At 33.5% G+C, this 23,722-nt stretch overlaps 4 protein-coding genes across 6 annotated transcripts; 3 read left to right on the top strand and 1 right to left on the bottom strand.

Moving 5' to 3' along the window:
• Positions 1 to 328: 328 nt before the first annotated feature.
• LOC133700817 (protein LURP-one-related 11-like) lies at positions 329 to 1,323 on the top strand. The gene is made up of 3 exons (XM_062124497.1): positions 329 to 641; positions 736 to 969; positions 1,102 to 1,323. Exons 1-3 carry the CDS (start codon positions 390 to 392, stop codon positions 1,234 to 1,236), a joined length of 621 nt encoding a protein of 206 aa, XP_061980481.1. The 5' UTR covers positions 329 to 389; the 3' UTR covers positions 1,237 to 1,323.
• Positions 1,324 to 3,706: 2,383 nt separating this feature from the next.
• LOC133701812 (tubulin beta-5 chain-like) lies at positions 3,707 to 6,835 on the bottom strand. Its single transcript, XM_062125917.1, has 3 exons — positions 6,135 to 6,835; positions 5,428 to 5,697; positions 3,707 to 4,597 (listed from the first exon to the last, which is right to left on the bottom strand). Exons 1-3 carry the CDS (start codon positions 6,526 to 6,528, stop codon positions 3,921 to 3,923), a joined length of 1,341 nt encoding a protein of 446 aa, XP_061981901.1. The 5' UTR covers positions 6,529 to 6,835; the 3' UTR covers positions 3,707 to 3,920.
• Positions 6,836 to 7,372: 537 nt separating this feature from the next.
• LOC133700614 (actin-depolymerizing factor 1-like) lies at positions 7,373 to 11,931 on the top strand. 2 transcript variants are annotated; one of them, XM_062124190.1, is made up of 3 exons: positions 7,373 to 7,396; positions 11,410 to 11,675; positions 11,781 to 11,931. In XM_062124190.1, the coding sequence occupies exons 2-3, from the start codon at positions 11,428 to 11,430 to the stop codon at positions 11,929 to 11,931; spliced, it is 399 nt and encodes a 132-aa protein (XP_061980174.1). In that variant the 5' UTR covers positions 7,373 to 7,396; positions 11,410 to 11,427. The 2 variants fall into 2 exon arrangements, with proteins under 2 accessions (XP_061980174.1, XP_061980175.1); XM_062124191.1 differs by lacking the exon at positions 7,373 to 7,396 and adding an exon at positions 9,767 to 9,775.
• A 4,558-nt stretch (positions 11,932 to 16,489) lies between these two features.
• Positions 16,490 to 22,626, top strand: LOC133701246 (probable copper-transporting ATPase HMA5). Of its 2 annotated transcripts, XM_062125091.1 has the most exons (8): positions 16,490 to 16,519; positions 17,228 to 17,294; positions 18,294 to 18,624; positions 19,166 to 20,560; positions 20,678 to 20,932; positions 21,147 to 21,269; positions 21,447 to 21,926; positions 22,016 to 22,626. In XM_062125091.1, the coding sequence occupies exons 3-8, from the start codon at positions 18,331 to 18,333 to the stop codon at positions 22,430 to 22,432; spliced, it is 2,964 nt and encodes a 987-aa protein (XP_061981075.1). In that variant the 5' UTR covers positions 16,490 to 16,519; positions 17,228 to 17,294; positions 18,294 to 18,330; the 3' UTR covers positions 22,433 to 22,626. The 2 variants fall into 2 exon arrangements, with proteins under 2 accessions (XP_061981075.1, XP_061981076.1); XM_062125092.1 differs by lacking the exons at positions 16,490 to 16,519; positions 17,228 to 17,294 and having other exon boundaries at positions 17,925 to 18,624.
• The last annotated feature ends 1,096 nt before the right edge of the window (positions 22,627 to 23,722 follow it).

The following is a 23,722-nucleotide window of genomic DNA, read 5'->3' on the forward strand; positions in this document are numbered from 1 at the left end:
AGCAGCAAGTTGCTGTTTCTCATGTCATTCAGAATCATCCAGATAGTGAAAAGAAAATAACCCCATTTCAAATCCATGGAAGTTTGCCACAAACCAGTTCTGCCAAGTGAAGAAGACAAGGAATGAACTGTCGTCATAGATGAGAACCTTCGTGATATAATACGCAAACACATCGAAGAGTAAAGACCTATGCATACCATATATAAACGTGTGAGATTGAAATAAATTACATATAACCATAAGCGTGTCCTTATCTTCTCTTTTAATGGCTTCACTATATATACACACATTACAACACGCATAAATGTTATCAAGTCTCATTCTCACATCAAACATCTTCAAAAATCCAAGCTAACTCTTCATCCACCAGCTAACCAAGCTTGATTCAAATGGCCAAGGTTCATGCTTTACCACAAGTTGATTCTTCTTCTTGCTCTACCTCTACTACTTCTTATATCTCTTCAAAGCCAGAAACGTTCACTATATGGATGAAATCACTTGTGATGCAAACAAATGGGTGCACTGTTTATAATGAAAATGGTGAGGTTGTTTATCGAGTAGATAATTATGACAAGAAGGGAAGCAATAAAGTTTATCTCATGGATCTCAAGGGCAATGTTCTCTTCACTATACTTAGAAGGGTATGTTCATGATTTCGAATTGTGATCAGTCTGATCATTTGAAAGACTGCCCTATTGTCACAAGATTTAATGTTTTTATCTTTAATTTATGCAGAAACTATTCTTCTTCAGACAGTGGAGGGGTTATAAAAGTGATGGCTTAAAGTTAAGAAATCAAGAGCCTTATTTCCAAGCTAAAAGTACAGAAATATTCCAAGGCAATTTATCTTGTCGAATTACTGTTCGATCCAGCGAAGCTCCTGATCAGAGATGCCACTACAAGTTAGAATCCTTGGCTGGAAAATTAGCATTCAAGATTACAAACAGCAATGGTGAAATTGTTGCAGAGGTATCCTTCTGATTCTTCCAGAAATATAATTGATGATTTGGGATCCGGTTAAATATTATATAGTTCGGTCTCTTTATACCTTATGTCATGAGAAATATTAACATTTAGTTTATGTGTTTGGTGCTTGGGCAGGCCAAGAGAAAGCAATCATCCTCGGGAGTATTATTAGGAGATGATGTACTGACCTTGGTGGTGGAGCCTCATGTTGACCACTCTTTTATCATCGGACTTGTTACTGTGTACGGTTTGATGCATCATAAACTGTGAATACTCTTCAAAATAATCACAAGATGTATATAGATCAGGAGATTTTTATATAAATCGATTTCAGTTAAGACGATTTTTGTTTTATAATTTTTTACCAATTCAATCCATGAGAACTTTAGCTAATGTAATGGGGGGTTTCTTTCTGCGCCCCTCCCTTCTTTCTTTTTCTTTTTTATTTTTATTTTTTGTTTCCGGTGCCATATTTCATCAGATTTTTCATCAATTAATGCAAAGTCCTTTTGTAAAGTAAGACAAATTAGACCCATGAATTATCTAACTATTTGTCACTTAATATTCCATGTTAAGTGTTTAGAATTGCATTCCAATAGTATCTTATGAAAATTTGAAAAACAAGTTTTGCTTAAAATTATTTTTTTATATTTTTATATTGTTTTGATACGCTGATATAAAATATAATTTATAAAAAATATATATTATTTTAATGTATTTTTGAGCGAAAAATATTTTAAAAAGTAATGCTATCATACTCTCAAATACCCTTTAAATCTAGTATGCATAATCTAGGTTCATAATTAGATGGAAAAGATAAAAGGAAATATGGTTGCTTTTAGATAATTCATATTTTTGGTAATATTGGAGTTAGCTAATTTAGTATTTGTAAAAAAAAAAAAAAAAAGGGTAATTGATTGTTCAACTCAAGACCCTCATTGTTGACTATGTTTTGCACAAAATGTCTATACTGGATATTGATTAAGAGATTATTTTTATCCGTGATAATAAAACAATGTCTATCCAATAAAATATTTTTTATTTTACTTTTTAAAAATAGTAAGAAATAAGCATTTTATATTTATATTTAATCAATTAATTTAATTTAATTAAAAAAAATAAAAGAAAACAACTTTAAAAAAGAACAGCAAATAAAAAGACCTGATATAACTTGAGTTATTTTCAAAACCAGTGAAAATCCTATCAAAAGTAATAAAAACAATTAATGAAGCCAAATTTTTAATTAAATAAATATTAAAAGATAAAATTGAAAAAACTTGAACTTTAAACACGTCGTTTATTCATCCCTAAAATCCAGTCACTATGGTGGCCAGAAAAACTGAGCCCTTTGTTTTCTTACTCAAAACTCATTCTCAACTCATTATGTTGTCCAAAACACCTAGGAATACCCTATAGACCTTGTTAAACTAATTCGTAACCACAAAAACGTAAAAAACCATCCTAAAACCTAAAATCCACCACACAAAAAACTTTCCAAGTTTATATCTGATTTTTTAGGTGTTTTCAAGTTAAAAAAAAAAACACCTAGTCTTAATTCTTCTAATCATATGGAACTACTTGACACAAAAAAACAATTATTTTAGTGGCTTAAATCCTCACTAACAAATATTTTCTCTCTCTAAGCTGTAATCTAACATCCTCCTTTCTTTTCTCCAACCCAAAAAACACTGAAAATAAGTAAAATGAATTTCTGTATCAAAATTAAATTTTATAAAATTTAAGGGACATGTCAATTAATAGATAAAAAAATAGGGGACTCAAATGAATTTTGACATAAATTTTCAATATGCCACCTATAGTATCTGCTTTTTTTCACTTAATTCGGACCCCTTTCTTTCAATCAACCCTTCCTTACAAAAAAAAATATACATGCAATTAGGCTTTAATTTGGTATAGAAAGAGCTTAATTGTAAAAAAAAACGAGGTTAAAGTATCAAATTGAATTTTTTAAAAAGATTACACTATTGTAATTCACGATAAAATATGAAATATGAGAGGTTAAACAGTGTTTATATATATAATCTTCATATTGTTGAAGGTATATTTACAGATTTGTCTTTGACATAAAGGGGATATAATTGGATATTTGGCTGAAACTTTGTCATACCTGTGGCCTTTTGGGCCAGAATCCAGCACCATCATTAAAAATATGCCCAAAACATAATCCAGTAATTTTAGGGCCAGATACCTAACTAGGAACTAACATTCTCGTTAATCACTTCAAAACAAGCATTCCTGACTTAATCGAAAATATTTTTCCTTTTCCTTTTCCTTTTCCCTTTCCAATTCTAATTTTCTACTTCATTTTCAGTTTTTATTGTCCAATAAAAAATTGTTCATTCCTTACCGTCTCACCATGTTTTTCTAAGTTACAAAATTAGAGATAATCATATGAATTTAAAATAAATACAGTTTGAATCTGAAAGTTCAAGCAACAAAACATTTATTGAAAAAAAAAAAAAGAGTTATGCAAGGAATGGTAGTGAAAAGAGAAACACAACCCTTCATTCAATGAAAAGAGTTGGAGAGCATGAAAAAAATGTTCTCCGAGCTAAAGAACAAAACCAGAGAATTAGAAAACACGCTTTCCCAATTTTCTAATTAAAAATTTTTGAACATGAACAAGAAACTCTCTGTTTTTTGTTTTTATTTTTTCCTGAAAAATTGGAGTATATCTGCAATACCGAGCTTCCCAGAACATGCGCTTCGGGAAAAAATATGAAAAAGAAAGACCATTCAAGCCCAATGCGTTTTGTAAGCAGCGGAGAAAACAAAACCAATTTAAAAGATGCGCACACCCAGAAACAAGCAACGCAACATTGCTTGAAAATAACTCCGAAGCACATGACAGAAAAAAAAAACATACAGCAGAAGTAAACCAGACACCCGTATATCCCATAAGCAAATGAAGGAAAGACAGATATCTCTCATCTTTAATCCTCGTCCTGGTATGCTTCCTCATCTTCATACTCGCCTTCCTCATCAGCAGTTGCGTCCTGGTATTGCTGGTACTCTGAGACCAAATCATTCATGTTGCTCTCAGCCTCCGTAAATTCCATCTCATCCATTCCCTCTCCAGTGTACCAATGCAAGAAAGCCTTCCTGCGGAACATGGCAGTGAACTGCTCGCTAACTCTTCTGAACATCTCTTGGATTGATGTTGAGTTGCCAATGAAAGTGGAAGCCATTGTCAAGCCTGTAGGAGGAATGTCACAGACAGTGGACTTGACGTTGTTGGGGATCCATTCAACAAAGTAGGATGAGTTCTTGTTTTGAACGTTGATCATCTGCTCATCAACTTCCTTCGTGCTCATTTTGCCACGAAACATCGCAGAGGCTGTGAGATATCTGCCATGGCGAGGATCAGCAGCACACATCATATTCTTGGCATCCCACATTTGTTGGGTGAGTTCAGGTACAGTTAGGGCACGGTATTGCTGTGAGCCACGGGATGTAAGAGGTGCAAAGCCAACCATGAAAAAGTGAAGACGGGGGAATGGGATGAGGTTCACAGCAAGTTTGCGAAGGTCTGAATTGAGCTGACCAGGGAAACGAAGGCAGCATGTAACACCACTCATGGTGGCTGAAATCAGGTGGTTCAGATCCCCAACTGATAAACAAATTTTTCCAGTTAGTTACCATCAACGATAAAGGCATCTATCACATTGATCATCTCATCACAGTGAAAAATTATATAACATAACAGGGTAAGGAAAGTTTCCGAAGACCCAATTTTTTTATTCTGCGGTTGAAAGTTCTTTTTTTCTCAAAATGCAGGCTTATGAATGAGAGAAACAGTAACAAAAGAAGGCTATCACTTGTAGCAAGCCATAGACAACCATGTTATAACAATGAGCACATCAAAACAAGTGTTAGTTTAGCTGAAGCTATTACCAAAGCATTACTAAAAATGGCAAAAACCTATGAAACCTGACGTTTTATATCTTTATGAGCTAAAACAGCTTTAGCAAGCGAGGCCCATGTGCACTCACAACTGTATTTGTGCATCGAGACAGAAAAGAATATGAAACCATGTGGCTAAAACCGTCCAAAGATGGTCACTGAAAAATTGAGGATATATTTGTGCACCGACCATGAGCACACGGTTATTCTTCTAGGTAAACTAGAATATTGTTTCAATTACGAGACAGCGAGCTCCCCATTTAAATAAAACCCAGATCAAATTAATATATTACCATCTCACGTAAATCATGATTATGAATACCTTTTTTGCCTACTTCATTGTCCAGGTATATGAAAGGGAAGAAACTGAAACCTTTAATTCAAGCAGCACATCTATGATAAATTAAAGTACAGCTCCTACTAAAATTGATAACGAAGTGCACGACAAACACACACAAAGAGAAGCAAATCAAAGGAAATTGAGACCAGGAAACAAGAGGTAACAGAAAGGGGAGGGGGGGGGGGGGGGGGGCTTACAGCTGGGAGTTGTGAGCTTGAGAGTACGGAAGCAGATATCATAAAGAGCCTCATTATCAAGAACCATACACTCATCAGCATTCTCAACAAGCTGGTGAACAGAGAGAGTTGCATTGTAAGGCTCAACCACAGTGTCTGAGACCTTTGGAGATGGGAAGACAGAGAATGTTAGCATCATTCGATCTGGGTATTCCTCTCTTATTTTCGAGATCAAGAGTGTTCCCATTCCAGACCCTGTGCCACCCCCCAATGAGTGGCATACCTGAAATCCTGCATTACCAACAAATGTATTTATTTATTAACTACTTATCAAAGCCAAAACACAGACAAGAGTCTCTTTTATTTGCTGAATCATTATCAGAAACAAAAAGCCTTCAACGAGATTAGAGTAGCAGATGGACTGACAAAATTTATGAAAGCAACTCGCTTCTTTACTTTATTACATTAAAAAAAACATTTATTATATTTTCTCTCTAAAAAAAAAACTCTAGTCAGAAACTCTTTGTTCCATTCTCCTCCATTTCCCTCAATTTCCCGAACCAAACAAACCGATACATAACTCAACTTTTCCTCATTTTCCGAAGAACCAAACAGAAAAGGAAAAAACAGAACTCCAGGTCCACTTTCCTGAGAAACAAACAGGAAAACCGTATCGCTTTCCATTCCACTTTTTCGAAAAACAAAAAATTAAGACCAAAACTCCTTACCTTGCAAGCAGTCACAGTTCTCAGCCTCCTTCCTAACAACATCAAGAACAGAATCAATCAACTCCGCGCCCTCCGTATAATGCCCTTTAGCCCAGTTGTTACCAGCACCAGATTGGCCAAACACAAAATTATCCGGTCTAAAAATCTGTCCATAAGGACCGGATCTAACACTATCCATAGTACCCGGTTCAAGATCCATTAAAACAGCACGAGGGACAAACCTTCCACAGCTGGCTTCATTATAGTAAACATTAACTCGCTCGAGTTGGAGAGCCGAGCCACCATGATACCGACCGGTTGAGTCAATCCCGTGTTCTGCACATACCACTTCCCAAAACTTTGCTCCTATTTGGTTGCCGCATTGGCCTCCTTGGATGTGAAGGATTTCTCTCATTTTCTCGGAAAATTTTTTTGAGAGGGAAAGTTTAGGGGTTCTTATATATATATATATGATTTATTTTTTTTTTCAGTAGAGGAGACTGGAGAGGATGCAGTGTGTGTGCTCTGTGGTTTGATTCTTCCTTGTTTGTGTATAAAAAAGAAGGAATTTGACGGTTCTGTTAGTTGACGGTGGAGAAGGGATTGACGTTTGGTTTTAGTGGGAACTTGAAATTTTTGAAATTGGGTTTGGTTTCTCTGGTGAGGTAGTTTTTATTGGGTTTGTGCAGTTGGAGACGCGGAAGGAGGTGATTTGTTAATGGAGGAGTTGAATAATTTGACGGAAAGTGGAATCTGTGTTGTAAATAAATGGTTGTCGATTGGATTGGGTTTTTATATAAAATAAATTTATAAAGGGTGAATTATTTTATAATGTTTGTGTTATGAAAAGTAAATTAAAAAGTATTTTTTAGTGTTAGGTTATATAATAGAAAATGATTTAAAAAATAAATTATTGATATATTTTTTTCAAGTTTATTAAAAAATAAAAACTAAAATTGATAAATGAAAAAATTGAAAGGTAATGAAATAAAAAAATAATTTAATTTTATAAACTTTTTAATTAAAATAAAAAAAACTAAATATGCTAAATTAAAAAATTAAAAGATAGTGAAATTAAAAATAAATAAATATAATTTTTTAAATTACTTCAAATAAAATAAATAACAATTAAAAAAATAAAAACTAAAATTTTATAAAAATCAAATTTTAATGGAAGAAGTTAAAGGAAAAAAATTCAAACAAAATATAAAATAATTAAATTTGATATAATCAATATGATAATATAATATGATAATAATATTTTTCATGTTGTGAGTGGAAGTGTGCGAGATACTAATAATAATTAATAATAATAAGTAGTATTAATCAAAGATCAATGAATAACTTCATTATTGATTGCATCGAACGGCTAAGATTGGTTGGTTCTGTGCGGACCTGGGTGGGTGGGGAAACTTGGGGGTTGCTTGAGCAGCGATGATCCAGGGGACTGACAAAAGGCAGTGGACCACAAGTACAACTGCGAGTAGCAGAAGCAGGATTGCAAAGTGTAACCTAAGCAAAGAAAAGCTGTTAGGAACATGACAGCTATGAAAGAGAACGGACTTCTCTATCCATCACAGCCACATGATCAGAGGTCAGAGGTCAAGGAAGGAGTGTGGTATTGGGCCTTGTCATGGATCCTATGTTGGGCATAATTAACGGGACAGTGATGGCCCACTGCAACTGATTATTAATATGCTCTTTTTCATTTTGCTGTGAGGCTACTTCTTTCTTCTCTTCTGACAATATTCCAAGTGGCAGCCTTCGACTGGAAGGCAAGCTAAGCTATCTTTATGCTCCTGCTTGAAAGTTCTGGGGTCATCTTTTGCTTTTTAGGTTTTTTTTTCTCCATTTATTATTGGCCAAGTTTCCTCGAAATGGATCCTAAATTTCTTATCAATTGGTTTTCCATGCTTTCCCGTTACATTTCACCACCGTCATGGGGTGAAGTCTCCTCCAATTAACATGAATTGGGACGATGATATTTTCTCTTGACACTTCCTTTTAGCACTCGGCTGGCCTAGCCCGTTGAAAATAAGGTTTAATTCATGTTTTAAAAAAATATAATTTTTTTATTTTATTTAAAATTAATATTTTTTAATGTTTTTAAATTGTTTTGATGCGTTAATATCAAAAATAATTTTTTAAAAATAAAAAAGACATCATCTTAGTGCATTTCTAAGCGAAAAACACTTTGAATCACAACCGTTACCACAATCTCAAACAGGCAGCTAGAAGTGTTTAGTGTTGGTACCAATTTTAAAATCTAGCCTAACAGGTCGATCCGGGATCCGACTGATCCAGGGCTGGAACCGGGTCTAGTTTTAGAAAAAATAAAGGAAGTTAAAAATTCGGCAGACCCGGCAGATTAACTCGGTCAAAAATCAAATTGCAACCCGTTGACTATTTATTTTTTTAATTAAAACAACACCATTTTGATTTATTAAAAAAAATTAGGGTTGACTTAGGTGACCCGGTGACCTAATCAAAACTAGTAACCTAAATCTTGGGGCGGGTCGACTACTAAGCTGAGTTTTAAAACTCTAGACACGCTACCAACCGCATTGCCAAACTGGTTCTTCAACTAGAGAATATCACAAGACAGGGCATAATTCTCTTTCATGATTGACTTCTTCTTTTTTTATCTTGATGATTGAACATTTTTGTTTTTGTTTTGATTAATGTAGGTATCTAGATTAGCTTGTATATATCTCAACTAATCCTACTAGTTCTGAAAGTAATGATCATATAAATCTTTAATAAACTCGGAATTAATTGAACATTCTCTAATCATCTTATATGTTGCACTTTTACTCAATTATTGTCCAGGTTCCCTCAATTGTTTGAAATAAACTACAAAACAAATAGATTATTGGAATAATCCAGTGTAAGAATCCAATTTGATGGTATCATTACCAAACTTGGGCAAATAATCAACTGGTCCAGGCATCTATTCCTTTTATGCATCCTAATCAGGTTTGATCGAAGAATGTTAGAAAAATAAGCAACTTCAACATTCTCTCCTATATATAATGCTCAATGTTCCTATATCTTTAGACTTTCAATGTTGCATTATCCAAAAGAATATTACAAAATTAATTGATTTTGCGGTGATCTCACAATTATACCATATATCGATTGCATTCAAAAATGTGCAAACATAAAATTACATTATTTAGTCCCTTAATTTTTTATTTTTATATTAATTTGGTCCTTTAGTTTTAGATATTTATATTTCACTCCAAAAAATTGTTTTTATTATGTTTCAATTCTCAAGAGAGTAGACAAGAAGTCACGGCAAAAAAAGGAAAAAAGAGAAAATTTTAACTTTCACATTCCGACAATAAAAAACACCAACAAGTAAATTTAATTTTATCTTGAAAGTGTAAATATTTTTTTTTTGAAGAGGGTAGTTATTGGAAGTGGTTTGGATCTTAACATGTAAAAAAAAAAGATAGGGTTTTGAATATATTTGATTTGGCTTGTTTTTAGAATTTTAGATTGATTATATAGTGTTTTAAAGTTATAAATGAGATTATTGAAGTTCATATAATTGTTTTTAGGAGTTTTAATGTGAAACTGAAATTAGAGTTTTTAATCCAAATAAATTGTAATCTAATTTTTCAATCATTATAGATGGCTGAAATTGTATATCAGTTGAGGCTCATGAGTGCCTGGCCTCACTTGGTCGCTTTCTTCTTCTTCTTTTAACTTTCTTTAAATTTTTAAATAAAATTCTTTTTAAATAAATAATTGTAATTATTTTTTAAAAATATTTAAATTATATCATATTTCTCAAATAAGATTAGAGGATTTTTATGGTTATATTTGTAATTGTTTAATAATTGCATATGAAACTAACATGCCTAGCATTAAAAAGAAATTACACATGAATATTCATTGACAATAAAATATTTTTTTAATATCAATGTTTTTATATTATTTTCATGAATTACTTATTTTTTTCATGCAGTTGTATAAGAATGATTGAGATATTATTTTTTTATTTTTTTTATTGAAAATTGGTTCACAAGTCATGATAATTTTTGTTTTGAAAAATCATACTCCTGATAAACATCAAAAATAAAAATATATAAATAACGAAAAATTAAGGAGATTTTGCTAAGGAAATACATTTTGTCCTTCTAAATTTAGATTTTTTGAATTCCTATGAATGTGTATTTTAATTTCTTTAAGTTATTATTCAAAAAATCACGTTGTTGATGAAAAATTCACTGTTGCTTTAAATAATAATAAAAAAACATTAACTCATTGAGATTCCTTCGAATATTTTTTTAATAAAATCGTTATAAAAAAAATAAAAATTGGTTTTGAGAATTGAAAAAAAAAACCTAAAAATAGATCGTTTCAGCTTAGACGTCTAGAAGGTAAGACATAATCAGCAAGGAGCCAGAAAATTCCAAAAAGAACACCCTTCATTTTCTCCTCCAAACTCTCTCGTATTTCACAATCTCATTCCACCCTAGAAATTTCACCTCTCAAGACTCCAAAAAACAAGGATCTCCATTCTATTTCTTATTCTTACAACTCTCATTGATCATCTTTGCTTCCTCTACCTTTTTCACAATTCACAAGGCCCGACATTCTTTGGTGGCAAAATGGTATGTGCATGCTTCCTTCCTCTCTACCTCTGCAGTGCACAACAATGTATCAAATATTGCCATTGAAAGCTACGATGCATGATGGCTGCTACTGCCAAATTTAAAAATTTCATATGATTAGTTCATTCTGATAATGTCACGATCAACAGTGAAAAATTTTGGTCTCGCAAACTTGTCTGTTTCAAGATGGTGGAGCATGTTGTTGATAGAGAGAGATCTAATTGTGTCTCATTAATCTTTTTTAGCATTTAAAGCTTCACAATTTGAGCTTCCGCATTAGTTTGAGTTCCTTTAAGGTGACATCCACCATCCACTTTAGCCATTCTGAATACAAGATTATTATTTCACCTCAACTTAATTTTTTCTCAATTTCAGGAAAAGTTGTAAAATTAACCTCCCCGTGTCTAATAATATATTCATGAATCTTCCTAAGCTATATATATATATATATTTGAAAAGATGCATTAGATTTAGTAAAATCCAAAATTTGTACCTTCTGTGTTATGATAAAAACAATATAAAATGTTGATTTTTCATAAAATAATAAAATAAAATGTTGAAATGATTACAAACAGTTCCTCTCTGCTTAAGCAATTTGTCTGTGACAATTAACTATTAATTATATCGAACTAAAGTTATGTTTCTTTTTTCTTTTTGGTCTATGGTATATATAGGCAAATTCAGCATCTGGAATGGCTGTTAATGATGGGTGCAAGCTGAGGTTCCTGGAACTAAAAGCGAAGAGGAGCCACCGATTTATCGTGTTCAAGATTGAAGAAAAGACTCAACAAGTGGTGGTTGAGACTTTGGGAGAACCTCAACAAAGCTATGATGATTTTACTGCCAGTTTGCCAATAGATGAGTGCCGATATGCTGTCTACGATTTCGATTTCACCACTGATGAGAATGTTCAGAAGAGCAAAATCTTCTTCGTTGCATGGTAATTAACATCAAACAAATATTGCAATGCAATCATTATTTTAATACAATTCTATGCGAATTTATCCATATCTTCATTTAAAATATCATACATATTTGGCTCCAGGTCTCCTGATGCATCGAAGATAAGGAGCAAAATGTTGTATGCTAGTTCAAAGGACAGATTCAGAAGAGAGCTTGATGGGGTTCAAGTTGAGTTACAGGCCACGGATCCCAGTGAAATAAGCTTGGATATTGTCAAGGAACGAGCGTTTTAAACAAAGGCTTGATTAGGGTTTCTTATACTTGGCGCGCACTCTAAATTATTAGTGCCAGAGTTTTTGTACTCTTACCTTACAAGTTACAAGCCTTAATTATTGACCATGTATGGATCACTTGAGTTGTGGTAGAATTGGTCAGGTTAGGACAATTTCTATTAACAACTGATTTTTTCTGCAAGATTTGCGACAGTGGGATCTTCATCCTTGAACATGGCTTTCAGAATTTATTTTTACGTATGCTAGCTGCCAAGTTAATTATCCATTCGACCCCCAAAAAAGACTAAATGAATGACCTTGACCATCCAAGATCTTAATTTAGCAAGCAATATCCCCGTATGGCAAGAACCAGTGGGTAGTTAGCTCTGCATGTAAGACAATCGGTGCCATCCAAGACTAATATCCACTGCTATTTTAGAATCAACCTCAAGGTTGACCATGCGATGCCCTAACCCTAGGTGAGGTTTAATTAACCAGCAACTATCACATCCCACTTTAGAGACAAGAAATCATGTGTGAACTTAAACCACTTTAGAGAGAGTGGTTCTTAGCATGCACGTACAAACTGCTACAACTAGCTAGATGAAGAACATTTGATACAACTATATATGCATCAATATTTTCACATCAGGTCCATAACTTGGGTGAGCCGAAATGTTGTTGTCCTGAACTTACAAAAGTACAAAAGAGCACTAAGTTGATAAGTTTCAATCATTTACGCCGAAAAATAAAGTGAAAAATAATTTATTAATATAAAAAAAGATGCAATTGAAAAAAAAATTATTTTAAATAAAATAAATAGTAATTAAAAGAAATCTGATAGATAAAAAATTAAAAGAGGATAAAATTAAAAAAATCATAAATTATTTTTAAATAAAATAAATAGAGATCAAAATTAAGAGGATCAAATTTAATAGAAAAAAATTCAATTAAGAAAAAAATAAAGAAAAAAAAATAACAATAAAAAAAAGAAGAACCGCAATTACTATAAAAATAAAATTAAATCAAAAGATTGATGACCAAACTTAATATAATTAACATATAAGAAAATATTTTTTAATTTTTTATAATTTATGAAAAGTATTTTTTACGCAAAATAAAAAAAATACTTTCTTAGCCAAATTTTTTTTTAACTAAAAAAATATTTCCCATTCGTCAATTTTTTAATAATAAATAAATATCTAAAAATAATTTTTAAAATTAAACGGTCTATGGATTTCAATAATATGAGTTTTGAGATTTGGTTGACCAAGGACAAAAGAACCAGCTGGGTTTTGAAAGTCAAAAGTCAAGAACTGCAGGCCGAGGATACTGAAATGGAGCAAGGCGAAATGTCTCGAAGGGTTATTAGGCTCAAACATTAAGGAGTTTATAGGGCAAAAAAATAAAATAAAGAATCTACATCCAAATCCCAAGCAAATCTGATCATCAGTACACAAAAGTTAAACAGTATATTAAACGTTGTCACTTGTCAGCTAATTTCTCGTTAGGCCAAGAGTCAATGCTAGGAATCGAATTAGAAAATGTCTCGTTCTTTTTAAAGGGTTAATGTCAACAAAATTAGGATGTGAGAGTTTGTGTTTGAATAGAACACTTCAAGGAAAATGATTTACAAATCAGCCTTACCAAGTAAATTAGCATTTTTCATCGTTGTCAATGCTATATATATATATATATCTATATATATATATATATATGGTTTTTATAATCTTGCTTCCGATCGAGTATGCCAAGGATGCCATGAAAACTCATCAAACATTGTTTATTAGCTGCTATGGCGTCATTCTAGAAAAGAAGAACTCTTTGAAGTAACACTACGTTGGTCATATGTTGGTTAGTCAAATAAATTTAATAATGTTTTAGTATTATTGTCTGTTTTTCTTTCAAGAAGTTTTAGATTCAAGCAATATCTTATTATAACAATAAATAAATACGATATTCTTCATTGATTTTTGTATTTTAGGGGAAGTCATTATCAATGCAGTTAATTGATTTTCTTACAAATTTTTCTTACAAAATACAAGAGCTAATCCATTTCATTTTGATTTTGATTTTGATATATTTCTGTTAAAAAAACATTTCAATCCAATAGTTTAAATTGTTAGGTGATGACCCCTCAAGTGAAAGCTCTTCGCGCTTGAAACTTGCACATGCATGCCCACATTACCTCGTACTTAATTTTTATCAAATAAACAGGGATGGTAAGATTCGAACTCGTGACCATTTGGTCATCAAGACTCTGATATCATGTCAAAAAACCAACTTTACCCAATAGCTTAAACTATTAGGTGAGATTCTATAATATGATTTATATTATTATCTAACAATTTCTTCGTTCAAGTTCTATCCGTTTATATTCTTAATTTACTCTTCTAATTTATCCTGCTAAGTATTGCTTTTACTATAGTACTGTCAAACTTCTTTAACCACTGTATGTTTATAATTTCTTAGATAGTTTTTATTTTATTTTATTTTGCTTATAGATTAATCAGTTTAATTTTCTTAAGTTGCTCAATCTGACAATGTACAAACTTGAGTAACAGACGAGTCATCCAAACCTAGCGACTTGGGAATCTAATAAAACTAGAAAACCTAGCAAGAACAAATGACCGTTTGAATTCTCCAATGCTTTTGCAAGTAATTATTAAAGTGTACTAAACAAAGTAGTCACGACTGGGTCCATTGGCTTAAAAAATACGAGGATTGAGTTTTTACTAGGCAGAAGCGGGTTTTTTCCTTAAAAAAAACCTACATGGCCAAGGATTGCGGGGAAATGCTGATCAATAGTTACGACCGGGTGATAATTTAAAGATTTTCAAACACCACAATCACAGTTGTTTCATCAATCATATCATCGAATGACTCGGATTCGTAGCAACTACGGCATTGACTATTAGAATGATGCCAGAATTTCGGTCGAATTAATAAAAGAGTGTTATTTGTCAATTTAATTACATGGTTTAATTTGGTCAGCTTATCTGTCTTTTTATTTCACGTTCAACTTGCTGTCCGCTATTTTCTCTCGCCTTGTAATTTTTAAATGGTCGGTGAAAGAAATCGATGCGATTTAGTTTCAAAATATTGATTGAGGCACAGAACTTCAAAGCTGAAATGCATTAATCTAGCGAAGTAACGAAGGAGGGTGGAATTAATTGCGCTCTCCATCCTTCCGGTCTTCCGAAATTAATTAATTTATAAATGTCTCGTTGACTCGTTGAAGTTTGCAAAATTATGATGATACCCCAGTGCCTTACTACATCAATTGACCATTAGTAAATTAAATTACTGATTAAACCTTCCGCTATCTTTTAAAATTAATTTTTTTTTGTTTTCTATTGTTATTACTTCGTGACAAAAAAACAATGTGATTGATTCATTTATTTGGCACAAACTTCAAAGGAACCTACTTTAGGGGTGAGGACTATTAGAAAAAAATCAAATTATCCAAAATTCTTCAACCAATTCAGTTTAAAATTCTTCCTAGAAAATATATTGCTTAGCATAAGTTTTTTTTCCGCATGGTAAAAAAATAAACAACAATGAATAATTTTTAAATAATAATTTTTAATAAACAAATGAAATTTAAAATTTACAAATATGGAGGTTGCTTGTATGATAACATCGACGATGGAATCATCAATAAAAGTATCTTTGTTTCAGTGGTGTTGAGTTTCCAAAAATTTTGAATGAAAACCTATAATTGGTGCTTGGTTTGAAAAGTTCAAGGTTAGTATAAATATAAATTACTAATTATTTTATAAAATTGACGTTGCAATAAAAAAATTTACTTGTCAGGAGGCTAACAACATTATTGTTAGGAGAGTATGAGAGAATCATAATGCCATTAGGTAAGATTGAATTCAAAATGTGATATTTTTTTAAAAAAAATTGTTCAAATTTTATTTTTCTTTATCTCAACCAATAATATTTTTCTATGAACTAGGTTGCGTGATTTATGGTATGAGGCGTAGAAAAAATCAAAGAAATATGCAAAAGAAAGTGATCTTCTAGGCTTATTTTAATTTTAGTTTTTTTAAAAAAAATATTAAATAGAATACTCATGGAATCACTAACAAACTTTACATCATTGACGAACTAAGTTCATCGGAGAGTTCTAGGAAATTGAAAATAAATTACAGAAATTTACCACTAATAATTACAGTCGGAATTAATTACTAACAAACTAAATCTATCAAAAAGTTTTTTGATAGTGTAATTCTGTCAGTAATATGCATATATATATATATATATATATATATATATAAAATTACTAATAATTTATTTTATTGATAACATGCTATTTCCATCGATAAATTTATTAAACAAATAGATGCTGATAATATCAAGTTTTGCAAAGTCCACGGGTTGATAAATACCGTTCCTTATTATAATTCCCTTGCAGTATTTCTTTGATGGCTGTTATATTAATTAAACGAGATCCAAAAGGAAAGGAAGGAAACGATTAATTAATTTAATTAATTATTAATATTTTGTTAGAGTGTTTGGTGGTTCGAGTTACTATATAAATCAATGCTTGGAAGGCAGACTACGAGCAGGAGTGTAAATCAACCGTCGACATTTCTTTCAAGTAAAGTTTCTCTCTCTTTCACTCTCCGTAGTCTCTAAAGTTTTCGTTAGTGCATAATGCACGCTTCACAAGTTTTCACACATGTATAATTTTCCTGTGCATTTACTTACTGAGCATGCATGCTACCTTGCTGATATTGGTTTTCTCCACCGGCATCAAGAGTTTTCGCTAAACCATTCGGATATATCTTTTAATAGAGGCATCAAAATGATTATCATTGTTAGATTAATTTACGACATGACTAATTAATGGGTCTTTAATTTGAGTTAATGATAGTGAACTTCTTAATTATGCATGCAAGGAAGTCAAAATAGTTGCGAGTCCCCTTTTTTTTTTTTAATTTTATATATAGAAATATTTTAGTTTAAAAAATGTCCTCTTCACAAAAGTAGGCTAGGATAGCTTTTCATTTTCGTAACAGGGCCAATTCAGTTCGTTACAATAATACAAGTACTCTCCCACTTTAATTTCCTTGTAACTACTAATTATTATATCATTAACTTTTTAATTGTTTAATCATTGATTTTTTTATTAAAAAAAGCTGATAGGATTAAATAGGACATAAGTGTGTTATGCCGTCACATTACACAGAAGAGAAAATTCATTGAACTAACTAGCTAGCTCAATATAGAAATATAAGATCCTTCTCTTGAGTAACATATTATACTAATTAATATTGTTTCTTTCCACCATCTGTTCCCTGTATAGGAACCAAAACATTACCCCAAAATATCACAAGCTGCAGAGGATAAACAGAATACTACAGATGATCTAGGTGAGTCATAACCAAGCAACAAAATCAGATATTCTGTTCACTCCTTGTTTAATCATTGATTGTGGGCGGCAATAATACTACATACTATGTACAGCAGAGAAGAAGAAGAAGAAGAAGGGTTTACGTGCAGTTCCCATTAATGTGGACAGCAATAACAATACTTAAAAGAAAGGATTTGAATATATAAATAGTTTCAAGATTGATAGAATATTAATTAAATCCCCTCTTCCTCTAAACTTGCGTTTATCCTATACAGACAAGTATCGAAGCTTGAGCTCCTTTCAATATATAAGAAGTAATATATTGTTTTCCTCGCTCAATTTAAGGAGCTAGCTATATATTCAAACCATTAAAAAGGTTCTATCAGAGGTCAAACTTCGAAATTAAGCTATGAGAATTCATATTCTCATGAATTTCTTAATCATGGAGTGAATAGCTAGCCTGCCTTCTAGTATATGAAAGGTGGTTTAATCTCAATGTCTATGAAGATTGATCGTAGAACACACCCAACCGAAAAATCAATCAAAAGATTTTGTTTTACTCTTTATTTTTAGTCACTTTATAAAAGGCTATGATTTCAGCACTGTCCATTGAAAATTTAAGCTGTCTGCTGTTTTTCTATTCATAAATGAAAAGTCATGAGCTGATTCTTGTTCTATTTTTTTTATTTACTTTAAATTATTTGTTTTAGATGTTTTCATATTATTTTTAAATATATAAAATTTATATTTTAAAAAATATTTTTAGGTTTCAATGTGTTTTAGGAAACACAAAAGGCCAAACAAGCTATATGTATATATGTTTATATACACACGCCATAATTTTTTGCAGTCAAACAAATCATCCAATCACCGCCGTTAGATTCTCAACTGGTTGCTGTCGGCAAATTAAATTTCCCCGATCTCCCCTATAAATAGTCTCCTCCATTACAGAAATCCTCTTTCTTAAGATTAATTTCAAACACAACAACATCTCCTATATTTATATCTACTTGTGCAGGTTGAAAGAACGAACGTATACATAAACACTTTATTTCATGGCAACCAAATTCTTGGCATTAGCATGCATTCGCAAAGAGAGTACCTATGGGGATTTATCACCAAGGCCAAGGTATCCTTCGATGCCGAAGTACCCGAAAGGGGTTTCAGTTCGAGAAACGAACGTGGAAGGATCAGAGGCAAAGGCAGTGTTTTCTGTGATGGGAATGACATGTTCTGCTTGTGCTGGATCGGTTGAGAAAGCTGTCAAGAGGCTTCCTGGGATTAGAGAGGCTGTTGTTGATGTCATGAATAACAAGGCTCAAGTTCTGTTCTACCCCAGTTTCGTTAACGTAAGTTATTAATCTTTTCTTGATCCAACTTTTTTATTTTGTATTATGCGTGAAGGAAAAGCAACTGGAATTCTTTATTAATGTTCTTAGTTTGAAATTAAGAAAAGCGAGAGGCAGAAGGAACTTTTATCATTTGCTCTTCTTCTTTTGAATCTTACACTAATTTGTAACTAATTTGTTTGTAATTTTAGATATTAAGTTCCTTATTGTTAGTTAATGCGACCTGAGAGTTCTTGTTTTTGTGAAATAGGAGAGAGTTATTTAAGGTTGAGACCATGTCATGTTCCCAATCCCCAACCTTCAAATATGTAGATAATAACAAAGTATGCTCAGTTCCTTATCATTAGCTAGCTATAGATGGAATACAAACATGTCTAGTGCTCCTTCTAAGTTGCAAAATCTGACATTGCATTTCACTAACCTACATTGCCATGTCAATTTGCCCGAGCTGATAGTTTGTAGCAGTACACCACTCACTAACTGTCTTAAGGTGTATTTCCACTTCCATCAATTTGTTGACATATTAATCGGATAATGATAGGAAGAGACCATTCGTGAGACTATTGAAGATGCTGGATTTGAGGCTACATTGATTCAAGAAGGGACCAGTGATAGATCCACTCAAGTATGCCGAATTCGTATTAATGGAATGACTTGCACTTCTTGCTCCTCTACTGTTGAACAAGCTTTGCAAGCAATTCCAGGTGTGCAGAAAGCTCAAGTAGCCTTAGCAACTGAAGAAGCAGAAGTTCATTATGATCCAAATATCCTGAGCTACAATCAGATATTAGAAGCAATAAACGAGACAGGATTTGAAGCCATACTACTTAGTACTGGCGTAGACATGAGCAAGATAGGGCTCAAAATTGATGGAGTAAGAACACAGAATTCAATGAGAATAATTGAAAATTCTCTTCAAGCTCTCCCTGGTGTTCAAAGTGTAGACATAGATCCTGAAGTCAACAAAATTTCCCTTTCTTACAAACCGGATGTAACGGGTCCCAGAAATTTTATCAATGTGATTGAATCAACTGGGACGTCAGGGCGATTCAAGGCAACGATATTTCCTGAAGGAGGAGGAAGAGAAAGCCATAGACAAGAGGAAATTAAACAATATTACCGATCTTTCCTATGGAGTTTGGTTTTCACAGTTCCTGTGTTTTTAATATCCATGATTTTTATGTACATTCCTGGAATTAAGCATGCATTAGACACCAAAATAGTCAATATGCTGTCTATAGGAGCAATCTTGAGGTGGGTGCTATCTACTCCAGTTCAGTTCATCATAGGCCGTCGATTTTATACAGGTTCTTATAAAGCTTTGAGGAACGGTTCTCCTAACATGGATGTGTTGATCGCCTTAGGAACAAATGCAGCCTACTTTTATTCAGTCTATTCGGTGTTGAGATCCGCTACCTCTCCAAGTTTTGAGTCCACAGATTTCTTTGAGACTAGCTCAATGCTTATCTCATTCATTCTTCTCGGGAAGTATCTTGAGGTTCTGACTAAGGGAAAGACATCCGAAGCCATTGCCAAGCTTATGGACTTGGCACCCGGCACTGCAATATTGTTGACTTTGGATGATCAAGGAAATGTGGTCCGCGAAGAAGAAATTGATAGTCGGTTGATACAAAGGAATGATGTAATTAAAATCATACCTGGTGCCAAAATAGCTTCAGATGGTTTTGTTATTTGGGGGCAGAGTCACGTGAATGAGAGCATGATAACAGGAGAAGCACGGCCAGTTGCAAAGAGGAAAGGTGACACAGTGATTGGAGGGACTGTGAATGAGAATGGGGTGTTGCATATTAAGGCAACGAGGGTTGGATCGGAGAGTGCTCTTTCACAGATTGTTCGACTTGTTGAGTCAGCTCAGATGGCTAAAGCTCCTGTCCAGAAGTTTGCTGATCGTATCTCCAGATACTTTGTTCCTCTTGTAAGTATATAATACACAGTTCGAATTAACCATTAATTTCATAAGCTGATTTGAACTTCTGTCACCAGTATTTCGCATAAGCATTCTACTCTGTTAATTTCTGGTCAACGTTTGCAGGTCATTATTCTTTCCTTTGCAACCTGGCTTGCGTGGTTTTTAGCTGGAAAGTTCCATGGATATCCAGGCTCTTGGATACCAAAGTCCATGGATAGCTTTCAGCTTGCTCTCCAATTCGGAATCTCTGTTATGGTCATAGCCTGCCCTTGCGCTCTTGGATTAGCAACTCCAACTGCTGTCATGGTTGGTACTGGAGTCGGTGCATCTCAAGGTGTTCTAATCAAAGGTGGCCAAGCGTTAGAAAGTGCACATAAGGTTAGCAAGAAATTTCAAATTTCTATTTCTATTTACAGAACCATGATATTATAGGCATTTTCCTGACGAATTGACGTAATACTTCAAGATCATTTCTGGCAATCTGAGCAACTGAAATATGTTCTAGTTATTAAACTTTTTTTCAGTCCTAAGAAATTCTGTACATGAGGCACGAGCCTTTCAGGGACTCCTTTTCTGATAAATGATTTTTCAGGTGAATTGCATTGTCTTTGACAAGACAGGAACTCTTACGATTGGAAAGCCTGTGGTTGTTAGCACAAGACTCTTGAAAAATTTGGCACTGAGGGATTTTTATGAGCTCGTAGCTGCAGCTGAGGTAAGCTTTTCTCCTTGTATGAACTCACTGTTAGAGTGTCTGCTTACCAATATAATCTAAATCTTTGGCCATTCTAGTGTCTCTACTGAAGCATAGAGAATCTGGGTTCAAGTATCTGCTTAATGTTTATTGTGTGATGAACATTGATATAAAGTTGGTGTTGCGCAACCACCTCAGGTAAACAGTGAGCACCCGTTGGCCAAGGCCATTGTAGAGTATGCCAAGAAATTCAGAGAAGATGAAGAGAGCCCTAAGTGGCCAGAAGCACAAGATTTTGAGTCCATTACCGGACACGGAGTGAAGGCTATCGTCAGAAACAAGGAAGTGATGGTGGGAAATAAAAGTTTGATGTTGGAAAACAACATCCCCATTTCAATTGAAGCAGAAGAGATCCTCGCAGAAACTGAAGGGATGGCTCAAACTGGGATTTTAGTATCTATTGATAGGGAAGTGACCGGAGTTCTAGCAATATCAGATCCATTGAAACCGGGTGCTCATGAAGTCATTTCCATTCTCAAGTCCATGAAAGTTAGGAGCATCATGGTGACAGGTGACAACTGGGGAACTGCAAATTCCATTGCCAGGGAAGTTGGGATTGAAACTGTTATTGCAGAAGCTAAGCCTGAGCATAAAGCTGAGAAAGTGAAGGAATTACAGGTACATAATTGAACTTTGTTTTTCCTTTTCTCCATTAATATACTAGTTAAGAAGATTTTTTCTGTACTTCAATTTTTTTTCATTCATAGGCTGCAGGCTATACAGTGGCAATGGTAGGTGATGGTATAAATGATTCACCAGCACTTGTAGCCGCAGATGTTGGTATGGCAATTGGTGCAGGCACAGATATTGCTATAGAGGCAGCTGATATAGTTCTAATGAAGAGTAACCTGGAGGATGTGATTACTGCCATAGACCTCTCCCGGAAAACCTTCTTCCGAATTCGCCTGAACTACATTTGGGCTTTGGGCTATAATCTCCTGGGCATTCCAATAGCTGCCGGGGCCCTTTTTCCAGGCACTGGATTTCGCTTACCACCCTGGATTGCTGGTGCTGCAATGGCAGCCTCTTCAGTCAGCGTTGTTGTGTGCTCACTATTGTTGAAGAATTATAAAAGGCCCAAGAAGCTGGAAAATCTAGATATCGGTGGAATAATGATCGAGTGATCAATAATTACAATGGTTTTGATTCAGTTTTTTTTTTTTTCCTGTGAAGGAGTGGAATTTGCCTTGTGATAAACTTAAGCATGTGTTCCTTGAGCAGTGCAGATAGTCTGTACAAAGTTGTTGATGCTTGTTATTTTTTTTTCCTGTATAAATACATTTGCTAGTGGTAACATGCACCATCGATTCTTCTTAAATGCCAATGCAAGTATAAGGCCTTCAGGAAGATCAGCAACGAAAAAAACCTTTTCTGATGCACGTAATAACTTATTCAGTTTGCTGTTTTTTTTTTTTTTTTTTTTTTTTGATAATCATCCCAGCAAGACTGATGCAAACCTGCAATTTCCTTCGTAGTTTTTGCTGATGAAAATATATATAGTTGTTATCGACAAATGGCTGTAACCGAAGCAAGACAAACACTAAAATCTGTGGCAAGTCAAAGCGTCCATGCATGCTGCAATTGTTAGGTTGAGCAGCAGGTGATGATCAGAAATGTTGATAAACAGAAGGGAGTCCTGTGGGGTTAGCGAAAAGTTCATTCAGACGCATTGCTAGACATTTTGTGCTCATGCATTATATGGAATAGGGTCTTTATCCGTGACCTAACGATTCCATGTGGTGTGGAGGTTTCGCATTCTCATCGTCATCTTTTCTTATTCTAAAAGAGAGAGAAATTTTTAATGAGCAATAGATGATAGAAACATGGACGAAGTGGCATCCACTTGCTTGCTGTGAAAATCTTGAATATAAAATCAAACCTGGATTTCGTTTTCCTAACCACACTCAGAACTATGCGAAAACATTCTAGAATATTATTGCTCAGCATTTTCCATTCCTATATCAACACGGGGAGAAAGTCCAAACTCCGAATATTTCCTTCTTTAATATTCATTGTAAACATTAGGGCAGAAAGGCTTAAAACCTTCCTTTTCCCAAATCAAGAAATAAATTATTCTTGTTAGGTATAGACATGACTCGTGAGGCAATTAAAACCATTATCGGTATAACCACTACCAAACCATAGTGGCCTGCTTGGCTACTTTCATAAGTTGCCATTTTCTTAGAAGTAGCTAATCCCGGTTGTACTCATTGGCTTGTGTCTGGTATGCTAGATAATGATGTATCAGATAAGATAATTTTTTTTGTGAAGTTGTTTGGTGTATTTTTGGATAATATAAAAATTAATTTTTGTCATGTCCAAGTTGTTTTAATAGAGAAATTTGTGTTCCACTAAAAGGATAGGACAAGCTTGTCTAATTTTTCATACAATGGTTACTCTAGATGATCCGGTTT

The sequence above is a fragment of the Populus nigra genome, chromosome 8, assembly GCF_951802175.1.
Source record: "Populus nigra chromosome 8, ddPopNigr1.1, whole genome shotgun sequence".
NCBI classification, from domain to species: domain Eukaryota; kingdom Viridiplantae; phylum Streptophyta; class Magnoliopsida; order Malpighiales; family Salicaceae; genus Populus; species Populus nigra.